The sequence below is a fragment of the Gymnodraco acuticeps genome, unplaced genomic scaffold (assembly GCF_902827175.1).
Source record: "Gymnodraco acuticeps unplaced genomic scaffold, fGymAcu1.1, whole genome shotgun sequence".
NCBI classification, from domain to species: Eukaryota; Metazoa; Chordata; class Actinopteri; order Perciformes; family Bathydraconidae; genus Gymnodraco; species Gymnodraco acuticeps.
In genome coordinates this window covers 159,449-174,091 of record NW_022992072.1, presented here as the reverse complement: position 1 = coordinate 174,091, position 14,643 = coordinate 159,449, and the positions used below count along the sequence as shown (strand labels likewise).

At 41.0% G+C, this 14,643-nt stretch overlaps 1 protein-coding gene across 1 annotated transcript in view; it reads left to right on the top strand.

The window, feature by feature from the left end:
- Positions 1-14,170, top strand: part of LOC117537161 — a gene marked incomplete at its 5' end in the record, with an annotated part of 36,382 nt that extends 22,212 nt beyond the window's left edge. The window contains 2 exons of the mRNA XM_034202300.1: positions 8,789-8,901; positions 13,970-14,170. Of these exons, the coding sequence (XP_034058191.1) occupies positions 8,789-8,901; positions 13,970-14,033 (177 nt within the window). The remainder of the gene's footprint in view (positions 1-8,788; positions 8,902-13,969) is intronic.
- Positions 14,171-14,643: the final 473 nt, after the last annotated feature.

The window sequence follows — 14,643 nt, the reverse complement described above, 5'->3', positions numbered from 1 at the left end:
ATGTCTGGTAGTCATTGCACATGAGTTAGAAAGTATAATAGAATATAAGAAAATATATAAGAAAACCTTTGCAAAAAAAATGAATGAATAGACATTTTAAAGGTCAAGTGAAGCTTTTGGTCTAATTGCCTCGGGGGATTGTGTTAATTGATTATAGTTTAATAGTAAAATGTCGCCATTATTTTATTTCCAAAGGTCAAAAAGGAACATTACAGATCAGCTGTTATGTTACTGTCATTATTTAGACAGGCAGTAAAATGTCCTTTTATGAGCATTAGAAGTGAAAAGAGGTGCAAATACCTTTTTGAACATTAAGCATGGAGACATGTAGTAGGGACACTACATACTGATATACACCTGAACATCAGCAGGAGAGGACTCTTTAAAGTAGAGACACTACATACTGACATACACCTGAACATCAGCAGGAGAGGACTCTTTAAAGTAGAGACACTACATACTGACATACACCTGAACATCAGCAGGAGAGGACTCTTTAAATTAGAGACACTACATACTGATATACACCTGAACATCAGCAGGAGAGGACTCTTTAAAGTAGAGACACTACATACTGATATACACCTGAACATCAGCAGGAGAGGACTCTTTAAAGTAGAGACACTACATACTGATATACACCTGAACATCAGCAGGAGAGGACTCTTTAAAGTAGAGACACTACATACTGATATACACCTGAATATCATCAGAAGAGGACTCTTTAAAGTAGAGACACTACATACTGATATACACCTGAACATCAGCAGGAGAGGACTCTTTAAAGTAGAGACACTACATACTGATATACACCTGAACATCAGCAGGAGAGGACTCTTTAAAGTAGAGACACTACATACTGATATACACCTGAACATCAGCAGGAGAGGACTCTTTAAATTAGAGACACTACATACTGATATACACCTGAACATCAGCAGGAGAGGACTCTTTAAAGCAGAGACACTACATACTGATATACACCTGAACATCAGCAGGAGAGGACTCTTTAAAGTAGAGACACTACATACTGATATACACCTGAACATCAGCAGGAGAGGAATCTTTAAAGTAGAGACACTACATACTGACATACACCTGAACATCAGCAGGAGAGGACTCTTTAAAGTAGAGACACTACATACTGATATACACCTGAACATCAGCAGGAGAGGACTCTTTAAAGTAGAGACACTACATACTGATATACACCTGAACATCAGCAGGAGAGGACTCTTTAAATTAGAGACACTACATACTGATATACACCTGAACATCAGCAGGAGAGGACTCTTTAAAGTAGAGACACTACATACTGATATACACCTGAACATCAGCAGGAGAGGACTCTTTAAAGTAGAGACACTACATACTGATATACACCTGAACATCAGCAGGAGAGGACTCTTTAAAGTAGAGACACTACATACTGATATACACCTGAACATCAGCAGGAGAGGACTCTTTAAATATCTTGTGCAGTAGCTGGACACCTGATTTATTAAACTAAAATCCTGAGCCGTTCCTGTAATTTGTAATGTTTATGAACTGGCTGTAAATCCCTGTGAATATTGTGTTTAAAGTTAAACAAGATGTCTTGTCGTTGCCCTTCGCAGCGAAACGCATCAAGCCCCATCTGCTCTGAGACGTTATAAAACACAGAAACGGTATCAGATTCCTCAGCGCAAATTTGGCATAACATATAGGAGCAGAAACACGTTTAATATTCTGCAAAGTGGCTCAGAATCAGAGCGTGACAGAATGATGGCACCAACTGCAGCTCCTAGTGCAGTGCGAGCGCCAGGGGAATCATAAACCGTGTGTGTGTGTGTGTCTGCAGTTTAGGGTGAGGCAGGGTTTAATGTGACACACACTCTTCTCTTAACGGTCTCCAGACAGTATGAGTTTTCCTTCCTGTCATCCTCTTTGCTGCGATCTGTCACACACTCGCTCTGAACCGTGTTCATGAGTCCTGTTGATCTGCCGTGGAAGAAAGTGAAGTGTCAGGACGAGAGGAAGCGCTGCGTGCACGTTAATCAGAGATTTGGTGTCATAACACTATCTGGCTTCCTCCCCATGAGTCGTGACATTAACTGTTAACTGTGGTGGGAGAAGTACTCAGATATTACATGCTTATAGATACTTAATTACTCAACAATCAACAGTTATTTATATACATATTTATAATGGATTTTTATGACACTTTCACTCAAACTTCCAAGGTTTATATGAAAATGTTATTTCATATGTGTGAGGGAAACTTCTGAAGCAATTGGAAACAGGACTCAGAGAGGCACGAGGAGAGCTGGAGCTTTGATGGCAAACACTGACGGTTTATTTGGAGTTACGGCCGGAGAATTGACAAGACAGGTGGTGTGTCACGAGTAGGGATGCCAGTGAATATTCGTTACAGTCTCCATAATCGAATATTATTTTTAAAAATCGATTTTATTTATATATATTTTTATTATTATTTATGTTTTTTTTTCTTTTTTCTGGCTTAGTTTCAACCAACATATAGACTAATGCTAATAATAGTAATAGTATTAATAATTGTAAATGGCCATTGGTCACACCACCAGTTTGTTTTACTGTAAACTTGGAGGAAGCCTGCGTGCAGAGCAGACTGCTGCTGCAGCACGCTACACACCGACCCCGCCCCCACCCCCCCTCTCCCTCACATGTGCGACTAAAGATGAACAAAGCGGCAGGTAAAAAGAGTTCCTCCTCCTACTAATCGATTATTATTCGCCAGGGCTGCCGAATAATCGATTTTGATCATGGTCAGTTTCTGGCAACCCTAGTCACGAGTTGACACAGCGGTTGCCAAACCAATTCTGAAGAACTCTTCTGCAGCTCCAGGTTTTAACTTCAGAGTGTAATAATCAACATTCTTTATCAGTGAGACTAAACAATGATGGACCCTGAATCTAACTAGAGCTCTCGTCCATCGAAAAGAATGTGCGCCAGGGAACCTTCGTCCCTGAACAGTAAACTACCTCATGGCGGCAACAACAATGCGCCCAAGCTGCTCCTCCTTAAGAGAGACAGCAGCAATACCCAAGGCCGTAGACCTAGGCCACGGGAAAAGAGACAGTGAGAGGAGACAACGATGAACTGTGTCGCAGGTTGAATACAAATGAAGCAAATGATTCCCTAACAATATGTATTACACATTTTTACTTGATCTGCTAATGTTTATATACATCATTTTATTATATGTATTCGTTATTTATCGCACATTTTTAGAACAGAAATATTTTTTATTTAATTTGTCAATATTTAAGCAGTTTTTCTTAATTTTTTCATATTTTATTGGACTTTTTTTCCCTTTTATTTCTAATTTAACATTTTGTGTTTATATACATACTTTATATGTGGTGTCAATCAATCATTTAATCAACATTTTTTTACTTGATTATAACGTCATTTCTGAATCATCAAGGAGTAACAAAGCCACATTTCCCCCCAAGATAAGTTAAGTATTCAAACGCTGTCCTTTTTTTATTTTGCAATAAAGGGTGTGCAGACATGATGAATATATCTGATCCAGAGTCAGTGTTAGCGGTCGCGCTGCATACTGAGTTAGCTCGTCAGATCAGAGCCAGTCTTGAGGGATAGTCCCTTTTTATAATTTGTACCGCTCACAGACTTCTAATATCTTCCCCCAGATATCCGTCACTCTTTCCAACTCGCAGTCCTCCACACACTGACCTTTCTCTTCCTAATCCTCTCCTGCTTCTCCCCGTTATTCCTTTGCCTATCTCTCACCCCTCCAACTCCACTTCATTCACCTCTACTTCCCCTCTCGCTCTTTTCAATTACTAAACAGTGTTGGAGTTTCTTATTCTGCCCTTTCCTTTACCCTTCTTTCAAAATATCATCCTCTAGAGCAGTGGTTCCCAACCTGAGGGGGGCGCGCCAAAGATCGCAGGGGGGGAACCAGGCCTCAGATGATTTGAGGCAAAATATCATATTTAGACTTTTTTTTTTTTTTTTTTTTTAACATAGGTTCCACAAGAAGACATAAACAACAGAAACAACAAAGGACATCATACAGCAAAATGTACAGGGATTACAATTTACATATTTAACCACAAGTACAGGTACCAACAGCATCTGATTTTGTAGCATCCAACCGAGCTTTAAAGCCTTGAGATTTGTTCGTGTGATTCAGACATGGTTATATCTTTCATCTCCCTTCATTAACCTTTACTGCATGCTCTTTAAAAAGACGTTTTTACCTACAGGCATGGTTAAAGAACAGTTGAATAAATTATGATCTTTAATCATTAACAGATCAAATAGTTTTTTAACTATAGGCACTCAAATATACTTTATGAGTGTTTCGCTTTTATTTATTTTTCTTAAATCATTTTGTACTCTTCATTTATGAGCAATACGCTAGAGGGGGTAAGACCAGAAATGTTTTTGAAGCTTCTTCTTGCCCCTGTTGAACGTAACAGACTATTTGAGAATTTATTTCTTAAAGGTCCCATGGCCATTTCTACTGATCATAATTCCATTGTTGAGGTCTACTAAAATATATTTGCATTGTTCAATGTTCCAAACTCACATTGGTTTCTCATACAGCATCTCTGTATAGTGTGTGTATTCACTCTCTGTCCTACACGCCTTGTTGGAGCTCCTGCCCCCCCCCCTCCCTGTGAGCCCACTGTGCTCTGATTGGTCAGCTCGCCCACTCTGTTCTGATTAGTCCACCACCGTTACAGCGGAACATCAGTGATTATGTGTTACCATGGCGTTTGTTAGCAACCAGGAAATGACACCAGTAATGACAAACAGATGAGAATGGGGTCTGGGTGCTGTGTTGGCGGGACGTTGCGGAGCTCGCTGCTCCGCCCTTTGACGCTCGAGGAGCGGACAGTGTGAGCTGGGTTACTGGTGTCGTTTCCTGGTGCTGCGTGGGGTCAGCGAGACACCGAGGAACTCAGCCTGAGCACACACACACACACTGCCTGGCTTTTTCTGACATGTTCAATAAATATATATAATTGTAACTCAATACATGATTGTCACTAAAAGCCTTGTCTCTACATTACAATAAAATATAAAAAATAATTGATTAATTAGTTTTAATAAAAATTCAAGTTAGTATTAAAGGCATAAAAAGACAGAAATGTATAATTATTTCTTTAATAGAAATGTTTCTTCTGCGCGTTAAGTGTCCAAACCAGGCTTTTCTGGATAAGCACATTTTTAAAACATAGTCATTGTCCATGCCGGTTTCAGTTGGATTATTTGTCGCAGTTGCTCCAATCAGATCGGTCTCCTCCATGTAGATTATTTACGACTTTTGAATCCACATAAACCATCCATCCATCCATCCATCTTCTTCCGCTTATCCGTGGTCGGGTCGTGGGGGTAGCAGTTCCAGCAGAGAGCCCCAAACTTTCTTTTCCCTGGCGACATCAACCAGCTCTGACTGGGGGATCCCAAGGCGCTCCCAGGCCAGCGAAGAGATATAATCCCTCCACCTGGTCCTAGGTCTACCCCTTGGTCTCTTCCCAGCTAACATAAACACATCGGCAAAATCCGGCTTACTTTGAGCATGTGTTTTAAACAGTTTAATGCCTTTGTGAATTGTTTCCACTTGCGCCGTCCTTTAATTTCTTCATACAGCGGGAATCCAAATAAATTAATCCTGAGTCCAATAACCATCAAAGTCGCTCCAATAGTGCTCCTTAATTACGCTTTCATCCTCCTTTAACACAATACTTCACATTCATCCAGTTTGTGACAGTAGTTGTAGCATTTTGAGACTTTTAAACTTTAATTACCGTTGCGCCTTGTGTGTGTGTGTGTGTGGGGGGGGGGGGGGGGGGGGGGAGGTTGGGAACCCCTGCTCTAGAGTCACTTGATGTTTCCAGATATATACAGCTTTAGCTTTGAGTGCAACGCTCCCTTATATAGGAAGATCCATCAATTTCACTGAATGCTTGAAGCTTCTATGTGTCTTAAAAACAGCGGATGCCAACAAGTGAGTGTACCTTTAGCTTAGCGGTGGTAAAGTCATGTGACTGTGATGTTGTTCTTTTAGAGTCTAACGTTAGCTTTTTACTTTTAGCGATTGCATTTACTATTATACAATTGGTTTTAAAGAAGCAATGCAGAAATTAGTTCTAAAAAAAACCCAAAAAGTTAGCATTTCAGCACTTTTAAATTCAAAGTTTTTCTAATGTGTTTTGATAAGATGAGGTCTGTGGTAAACACGAGCTGAAGAGATTTTAACGTTGTATTCTACGACATAAAATACCCCACAGGTGAGTATCTGAATCTTTTGTGTGTCATTAAAACGGAGGTTGCTAACGAGTGTCTAAATGAGACTATTAACCCTAAATGAGACAACTAAACGTCATCACGCTGAACATTAGCCACCTTTAGCTTAGCGGTGGTGACACAAAGTCATGTGACCGTGCTGTAGTTCCTACATATATTTGTAGTCCCTCCAAATATGTGGAAATTATCCTGCTGAACAAAACGTGTAAGTATCATAAACGTGTGTTCGCCACAGAGCTTGTTTTCTGCAATATTCCAAAATCCAACGGAAGAATCTCATTGGCTTTTAGTTGAGGGGCGCCTTGAGATGCTAACGGCCCGTCCACACGGCGGCGTGCGTTGAAGCTTCAATACTTCTGCCCATTCACTTTGAATGGGGTGACGTCACGCTTTGCCGAACTGCATTGTGGTTCCGTAGCTTCGCGTGGCTCGCTTCAAAAGTTGAGCAATGTTCAAATTTTGAAGCTTCGACGGAAGCGTCAGCCAATCAAATCATATGCCAGTACAAGCTCTAGCCAATCAAACCGCATGCTTGTGTGTCCGCATGGGAGATTCATGTGATTGGTTGTTGGTCGAGTTTCAGACACGCCCGCCGGCAAGTTTCAACGCACGCCGCCGTGTGGACGCTGCATAACATCTTTTATTTCGCCCCTTTTCTTCACTTGCCTTCAAAACTTCCTCACATATATCTTTACCTTTGAGTGCAACACTCCTTTGTATACAAACATTACAATTCCTCTCTGGAAATTAAGGATTCAGAAAATTTCCTCTCCCAGCGGCGTAGAAAATGATGATTATAGCAATCATGAAGAAGACGACAAGAGATGTGCTTTAATAACAACACTCAGCTGCTCACAACGGTTCTGTGTTCATATGATTATAATTCTTCTGTGACAGCTGAAATAAATAGTTGTGTTTGTGCACTTCCTGTCACACTTACTTATTTGAGCACTCTGCAAATCACAGCTGTGCGTCTCCCTTTGAGCGTGCTTTCAAATATATAGTGTTTTAGGAAATGTTCAAGGTTCTTTATTTAGTCATACGAACATAGCTACAGTGTAGTTATGCCGAGGAAAATCTTGTGTCAACACAGATAAACAAAAAAATATAATGTCATCTACAATGTAGGGAAAAAAGGCCTTCAAATTCAAAACCTTTATTTATCCAGGTAAAATCCCATTGAGATCAATGATCTCTTTTTCAAGGGAGACCTGCAGCAGTAGGTTCCACAAGAAGACATAAACAACAGAACAACAAAAGGACATCATACAGCAAAATGTACAGGGATTACAATTTACATATTTAACCACAAGTACAGGTACCAACAGCATCTGATTTTGTAGCATCCAACCGAGCTTTAAAGCCTTGAGATTTGTTCGTGTGATTCAGACATGGTTATATCTTTCATCTCCCTTCATTAACCTTTACTGCATGCTCTTTAAAAAGACGTTTTTACCTACAGGCATGGTTAAAGAACAGTTGAATAAATTATGATCTTTAATCATTAACAGATCAAATAGTTTTTTAACTATAGGCACTCAAATATACTTTATGAGTGTTTCGCTTTTATTTATTTTTCTTAAATCATTTTTTACTCTTCATTTATGAGCAATACGCTAGAGGGGGTAGGACCAGAAACGTTTTTGAAGCTTCTTCTTGCCCCTGTTGAACGTAACAGAGACTATTTGAGAATTTATTTCTTAAAGGTCCCATGGCCATTTCTACTGATCATAATTCCATTGTTGAGGTCTACTCAAATATATTTGCATTGTTCAATGTTCCAAAATCTCATTGGTTTCTCATACAGCATCTCTGTATAGTGTGTGTATTCACTCTCTGTCCTACACGCCTTGTTGGAGCTCCTGCCCCCCCCCCACTCCCTATGAGCCCACTGTGCTCTGATTGGTCAGCTCGCCCACTCTGTTCTGATGAGTCCACCACCGTTACAGCGGAACATCAGTGATTATGTGTTACCATGGCGTTTGTTAGCAACCAGGAAATGACACCAGTAATGACAAACAGATGAGAATGGGGTCTGGGTGCTGTGTTGGCGGGACGTTGCGGAGCTCGCTGCTCCGCCCTTTGAGGCTCGAGGAGTGGACAGTGTGAGCTGGGTTACTGGTGTCGTTTCCTGGTTGCTGCGTGGGGTCAGCGAGACACCGAGGAACTCAGCCTGAGCACACACACACACACTGCCTGGCTTTTTCTGACATGTTCAATAAATTGACTAATAAAATAAAATAATAAAAAGCAAGAGAACATACAACACAAGAAAAAAGATTATTAGAAATGTGACATAACAACACAAGAGAAATGTATTGGTAAGATATCCGACATGTTTTAAATATAATTTCAGATTCTTATAGTAATATGTTTGTTAGAATAAAAACGCCAATCTTGTCATTACACCTTGTGCTCTTTATATACATTTCTCCACTCTCCTTTATTTTGTAATCCCTTTATTCTCCCTCTTCTTGTTCCTCCTCAGACCCTGAGGAGCGTCCTGCAGCCTCCGCTCACAGAGGAGCAGAAGCAGAGAGTGAAGAGTGTGATCAAGTCCCTCGCCCTTCACACTCCTCCAAATCTGCCCAGCAAGGTCCTGTATCCTTCATCTGTCAAATGTGTATATATATAATCACACCAATCTCACACCCTGCAAAAACCTCCAAACATATTTCTGTTACCTCTTGTCCAGCCGGTTGCGCAATTGCAAACAAGTTTTTCATGTTTCCACTGAAGCAGTGTTCGCTCTCGGCGGCCAAATTGGTTCAACTCCAGCACAAAATATTAGTTTGGCGAGCTCCAAGAACCAAGAGCTGCATACAGCAGAGACTTTAGTTGAACAACAACAGTTAGGGAAGGGAAGGAAGTTGCAGAAGTGCCAAGATCAAAAATATACGCATCACAAATATTTATAAAAACGACGTGTGACATTAACAAAGCATAAGGCGTCTAATTGTTCATTATTCACATTGAAAAAAATGAAACACTGACTTTAATTAAATGAATTATGTCAACAGACAACTGTATTAGGTTAGTTGAAAGCAATTATATTAGGTTTAAATACAAAATATCAGGCTCAACTTACTATTATTGCTTTCAACTAACCTAATAGAGTTGTGTGAAATATGTTAACATAATACACATAATTAAAGTCAACGTTTTTGTGCAGCATACTGTTACGGTAGAGTGAAGCAGGCAGGACCCAAATGCAGAATAAACTGATAACACCTTTATTTCAAGGATATGAATAAAACTCGGACAAAACAGAACACTCACCGGTGAACTCAGTCGCCAACAAAAGACGAACCAACACTGAACACAGGAAGAGACAAGACTAAATACAGGGAGGGGTAATCACGAGACGAGAAACACAAGGGCAGGGGAGGAGAAACACAAGGGCAACAGGTGAACACAATCAGACAACTAGACACACCAGGGAAACTAACGACAGGAGGAAAAACACAGAGAGAGGGACAATACACAAGGGAGACAGGGGCCCTTTCTGATTTCATCAAATCCCCCTCCTCGACTCCTCGGTCCTCCGGTAGTGACCCGGAAATGAATTTTAGCACGCCATGTTGAAGGACATCTAATTTCTCTAAATGCACTTCGAGGATCGAGCGTCGAGGAGGCTCTCTGGAGGAGCTCTAACCGAGGAGACACTGATGGGTCCTCCACGGCTCCTTCGTGGATGCATTTCCGGGAACAGAGATGTGTCAAAGAGTCGTGACGCACGGCCGGACTTATCTCAGCCAATGACAGCTCTGCATGCATCCCCTGGATATTATTTTATTAACTGCTCTCATCGCATCGCGATGTTTCCAGAGAGAACAGCTGTGAGGTCCGTGCAGAAAGCAGAGCAGTGTGTAACATATATATCACTGAGTACAGGCCTACATTACTCTCTCTATTTGCTGTAGTTTAGTAGATATCTACAAAGAGTCGATATTTTTCTAAAACCATTTAGTGCTTCACATAATAAAATACACAACGGCTGTAGCCCGATTATGCTTTAGGAGCTGTAGGTGCGTGTGGTACAGTGTGTAGGTGTGTGTGTTGTACAGTGTGTGTGTGTGTGTGTGTGTGTGTGTGTGTGTGTTGTACTGTGTGTGTGTGTGTGTGTGTGTGTGTGTGTGTGTGTGTGTGTGTGTGTGTGTGTGTGTGTGTGTGTGTGTGTGTGTGTGTGTGTGTGTGTGTGCGGACAGACAGGTCTCAGTTGGTTTGGTGTCCTCTGCTTACTTTTAATACTTGTAAATACAACTTTTGGCCCGTAATTTATTTCCCTCATTGTAGCGACCAGAGAGGGGGGGGGGGGGATATATCCAGTCTCTGATAGTGTTACGTTATTATGAGAGTGCTCTGTTTGATTCTGAAATGGTATATATTTATATAAATATATATGTGTGTGTGTGTCCGCATCTGTAGCCTGTTATTGTCTCATTATACCGCACTGTGAATGAATCAAAGTAAATATATACTATATATATATATATATATATTAGGGCTGTCAAATGATTACAATTTTTAATCAGATTAATCACAGCTTAAAAATTTATTAATCATGATTAATCACCATTCGAACTATGTCCAAAATATGCCATTTCTTTATGTATATTGTTGTCCCTCCGCAGCCGGTTGGCGTAGTTTTGGCACAATTCCGTTGTACAGACCGACGTTAACAGCAGCCCTGTCTGTGCGCACGGAGACCGACTCTGTCGTCCGGTGATCTAACCGCCTTCTGGAAAAGCTTCACAAGTACGTCGGTACGCATTTCAGATTACGCACATAACTTGCGTACCAGTTATGTGTACTACAGCAAAAGTATTCTCCATCGAGACTTCCTGCAACAACACCACGCCGTTATCTTGATTCTGATTGGCCAGAAGACATTATCAAAGATGTTCTATTGAGAAGACGATCACTACGTGACAACAGTTTTCAAAACCGTTTCTGGTCTTCGGTATTTCCAGACATGTGGCTACTGAAATCAATCTCACGAGCTGCTGTCTGTGCAATTTACTCCGCGAGTTGGCGGACTTTATTTTGCTTACTTTAACATCATTTTTCATGGTGGGGCTAAGCCATTTCTTGGTATGGGTGTAGCCTACCCCAGCCATACCCTGGCGCTGCCACTGGTGGGATGTATGGGGCGGGCCATTCTGCACATGCGTTAAATGCGTTAAATATTTTAACGCAATTAATTTTAAAAAATAATTACCGCCGTTAACGCGATAATTTTGACAGCACTAAAATAAATATATATATAGAGAAAGGGCCACAGAGAACCGAACAGCAAAATAAACCCAAACCTAGACATACAAAACTAAAAACGTGACATAACATGAGAATCGTGACACATACTTTGAATTACAACCAGTTTGCTATCATTGTGGATTACCTAGCAACAAGTACCTACTAATACTTGTATTATTTAGTTTGTTAGCTCTAAATCTAGTTATTGATTCGTCAGACTGGATTCGGTGGCTATAAGCTAACATCATCCATAATGCGCTATAAAGCTATGGCTGTATGTTGCTCAACAAACAGCTGTTTTTAAGACACACAGAAGCTTCAGACTTTCATCAGTGAGGTTTCTACTGACCTGTTTTATGTCGTAGAAGAAAATGTGAAAATCTCCTCAGCTTATTTCAGGCATCTAACCCAAAAACTAGTTGAAAAACCTTCGCTTTGAGACGAGAAAACAAGAAGTGCTGAAATGCTAACTCATTCCGGGGTTTTAGGACTCATTCCTGCACCCCTCTTTTGTTATTGTGAGGAAAATCCACGACACAAACGTTGACATCATGACGTTGCTCCTCTTGTGGTCACTGGAAAAGTAAACCGCTTCCTAACTGGTTCCTCTCAGTGCAGAAGCAGTACGTAAAGTTTATTTATAAAGCGCTTTTCACAGACAAAGTGCTTGACAAAACAATAAAACGTCATCATAGGAGTCATACAATGATAAATGACCACACAAGCCACGTGTTAAGAAGTCGTAAAAGCACCAAAACATAGAATAAAATCAAGCACACCGGTTACCCAAACGCCTGCCCAAACAGGAATGTCTTTAAATTGTTGTATTTGTATGTATATATTTACTGACCTGTTTTATGTCATAGAACAACATCTCTTAATTTCATGCAGCTAACCGAAAAGTAGTTGAAAAACCTTCACTGTTGCCCCTTTCACACCAACGCGTTTTCAGCTCTGGCTCGGAGCTGGAGCTGAAAAGTACCGTTTTTTCCTGTTCACACCGCAGAGGCGCCGCCTCTTAGCTCCGGAATCCGGTTAACTTCCAGCTCCGAAAAATTGTCGGTCTAGAGGCAAGAGCTTCGGAGCTAAGAGGCGGCGTCGCTTACGTCTCTCTTACGTCGAGGCGGGGGCAGGTACCGTAGATGCTGAAGACCACAAAGAAGTCTTGCATTTCGCATGTGATGTTTGTAAAGTTCCAAGTAAAGTCGTCCCTTGTAAAGTCGTCCGATGCCTTCCATTTCGTTTCGTAAGAGGATAACCAAAGCGAACAGCGCTTCAATACAATCGGCCATTGTTGTCGATGTGAGGGATTTCCGCGCGGTTTAGATTTTATGAAGCAGGCACGTAAACGGTGACGTCATGACGCAGCAGCGGCAGCTCTGGGCGGCGGGAACAGAGCGGGAGCAGAAAAGGGAAACCGGAGCTGAACCAGAAAAGCTCCCGCTCGGAGCTAGAAAGGGAAAAGCGCTGGTGTGAAAGCCGCATGTGAGACGAGGAAACCAGAAGTGCTGAAATGCTAACTCATTCCTGCATCCCTCTTTTGTTGTTGTTGTGAGGAAAATGTTGACATCATGACGTTGATCCTCTTGTGGTCACTGGAAAGTAAACTGGTTCCTCCTCTCGGTGCAGAAGCAGTCCGTATGTATTTGACACGCTGCACACACACCTGATGGATTCACATTCTGTACTTCAAACATCAGCAGAGCATCTTCATTGATTTTCTCCAGCCAAGTATTGAATGTCTGCGCCGTGCCTTCAACTTAATCTCCTTCTTGAAAGTGTGTAGTACAACACGGGGTCGTTACTGTATTTCAGTCAGTCTCCACTGCAGGGCTAAGTACATCTGTCGTGCTGATTGACTCTCACACACTCTTAAACTCTGTCTAAGGTGGCAGCTTTAATGGCGACTGTCACATAAACACAATATTGCCATGTCACGTTTATAGTGAATAAATACAACTTAACAAGTCAGCAGAAGCTCGAGCCTCACTGGGGACTTTTCAGGCTTTTTTCATTTGTATTTTTGCCTCGTTTTAGAGCTGGGGTGTATTTATTTTTCTATTAATGTGACATGGCAATATCAGCAGCGATTTAATTAATACCTCGATACAAAATAATGATTATTACTGTTTAATAAGATAAGATGGACCTTTATTAATCCCCGTGGGGAAATTCAGTTGTTTAACAGCAACAGGGTTAGAAGGGAAAACAGGACCGCACAGATTAATACAATCAAAGATACAAATGATTAAAAACTTTGAAATAAGAGATGAATTCAGATGAACATACATGTTAGATATATTTACATGAATGTGTGGAGGCTGTGTATTTTATGTCCAGTAATTGTGTCACATTGTTGACTTTCAAACACACACACATCTCTGCTTTATGGCTCCTTAACCTTTGTCCTCAGGCGATTTGGAGACGTGTCCATCTGTCTTTCTGACTTCACAGTGAAATCCGAGGTTTTCCAGTAAACTACAAAACTCAACAAGCCATGAATCTGGCTGGAATAATTTTAGTTTTAAATTTGTATGTATGCAGTGCACCGTGACACCAAGTCGAATTCCTTATGTACGTGTGAAGCTGGCAATAAACCAATTTCTGATTCTGATCTGTTTCATTGTTCATGAATTGCTACACATCTTTCATCTTATACTGTTTACTTACAGGTCCTCAGATATATCCAGAGCCTGTCTCTGATTGGCTGAAACACCAAACAGATCATTGCAGCATTACCCATAATCCCCTCTGTTTCAGCCCTGTTTCAAAAGTGCTGATTCTCTGTCTGTTACTTTAGATGAGAATCAGGAGCCCCTCCCCACGCCCCTCTGAGAGAGATTTGGTTACAAAGAACTCAATGGTGCTCTAGGAGGAGATTCAGGTGATAGGGGGGGGGGGTTACCTTGGTTGCTGATTGGCTAATGGTTACACAAGCCAAAACATCGTTATGACATCATAAAGTAGCCAAAATCTGATCAGCTCATTTTCAGACAGGTTTTCATAGAAATGGATCAAAAAGAGAGAGAATCTTTGTTCCTGAAACTTTCAGAGTCTCTTTCCACAGAGGGGACACATGTTGATGTA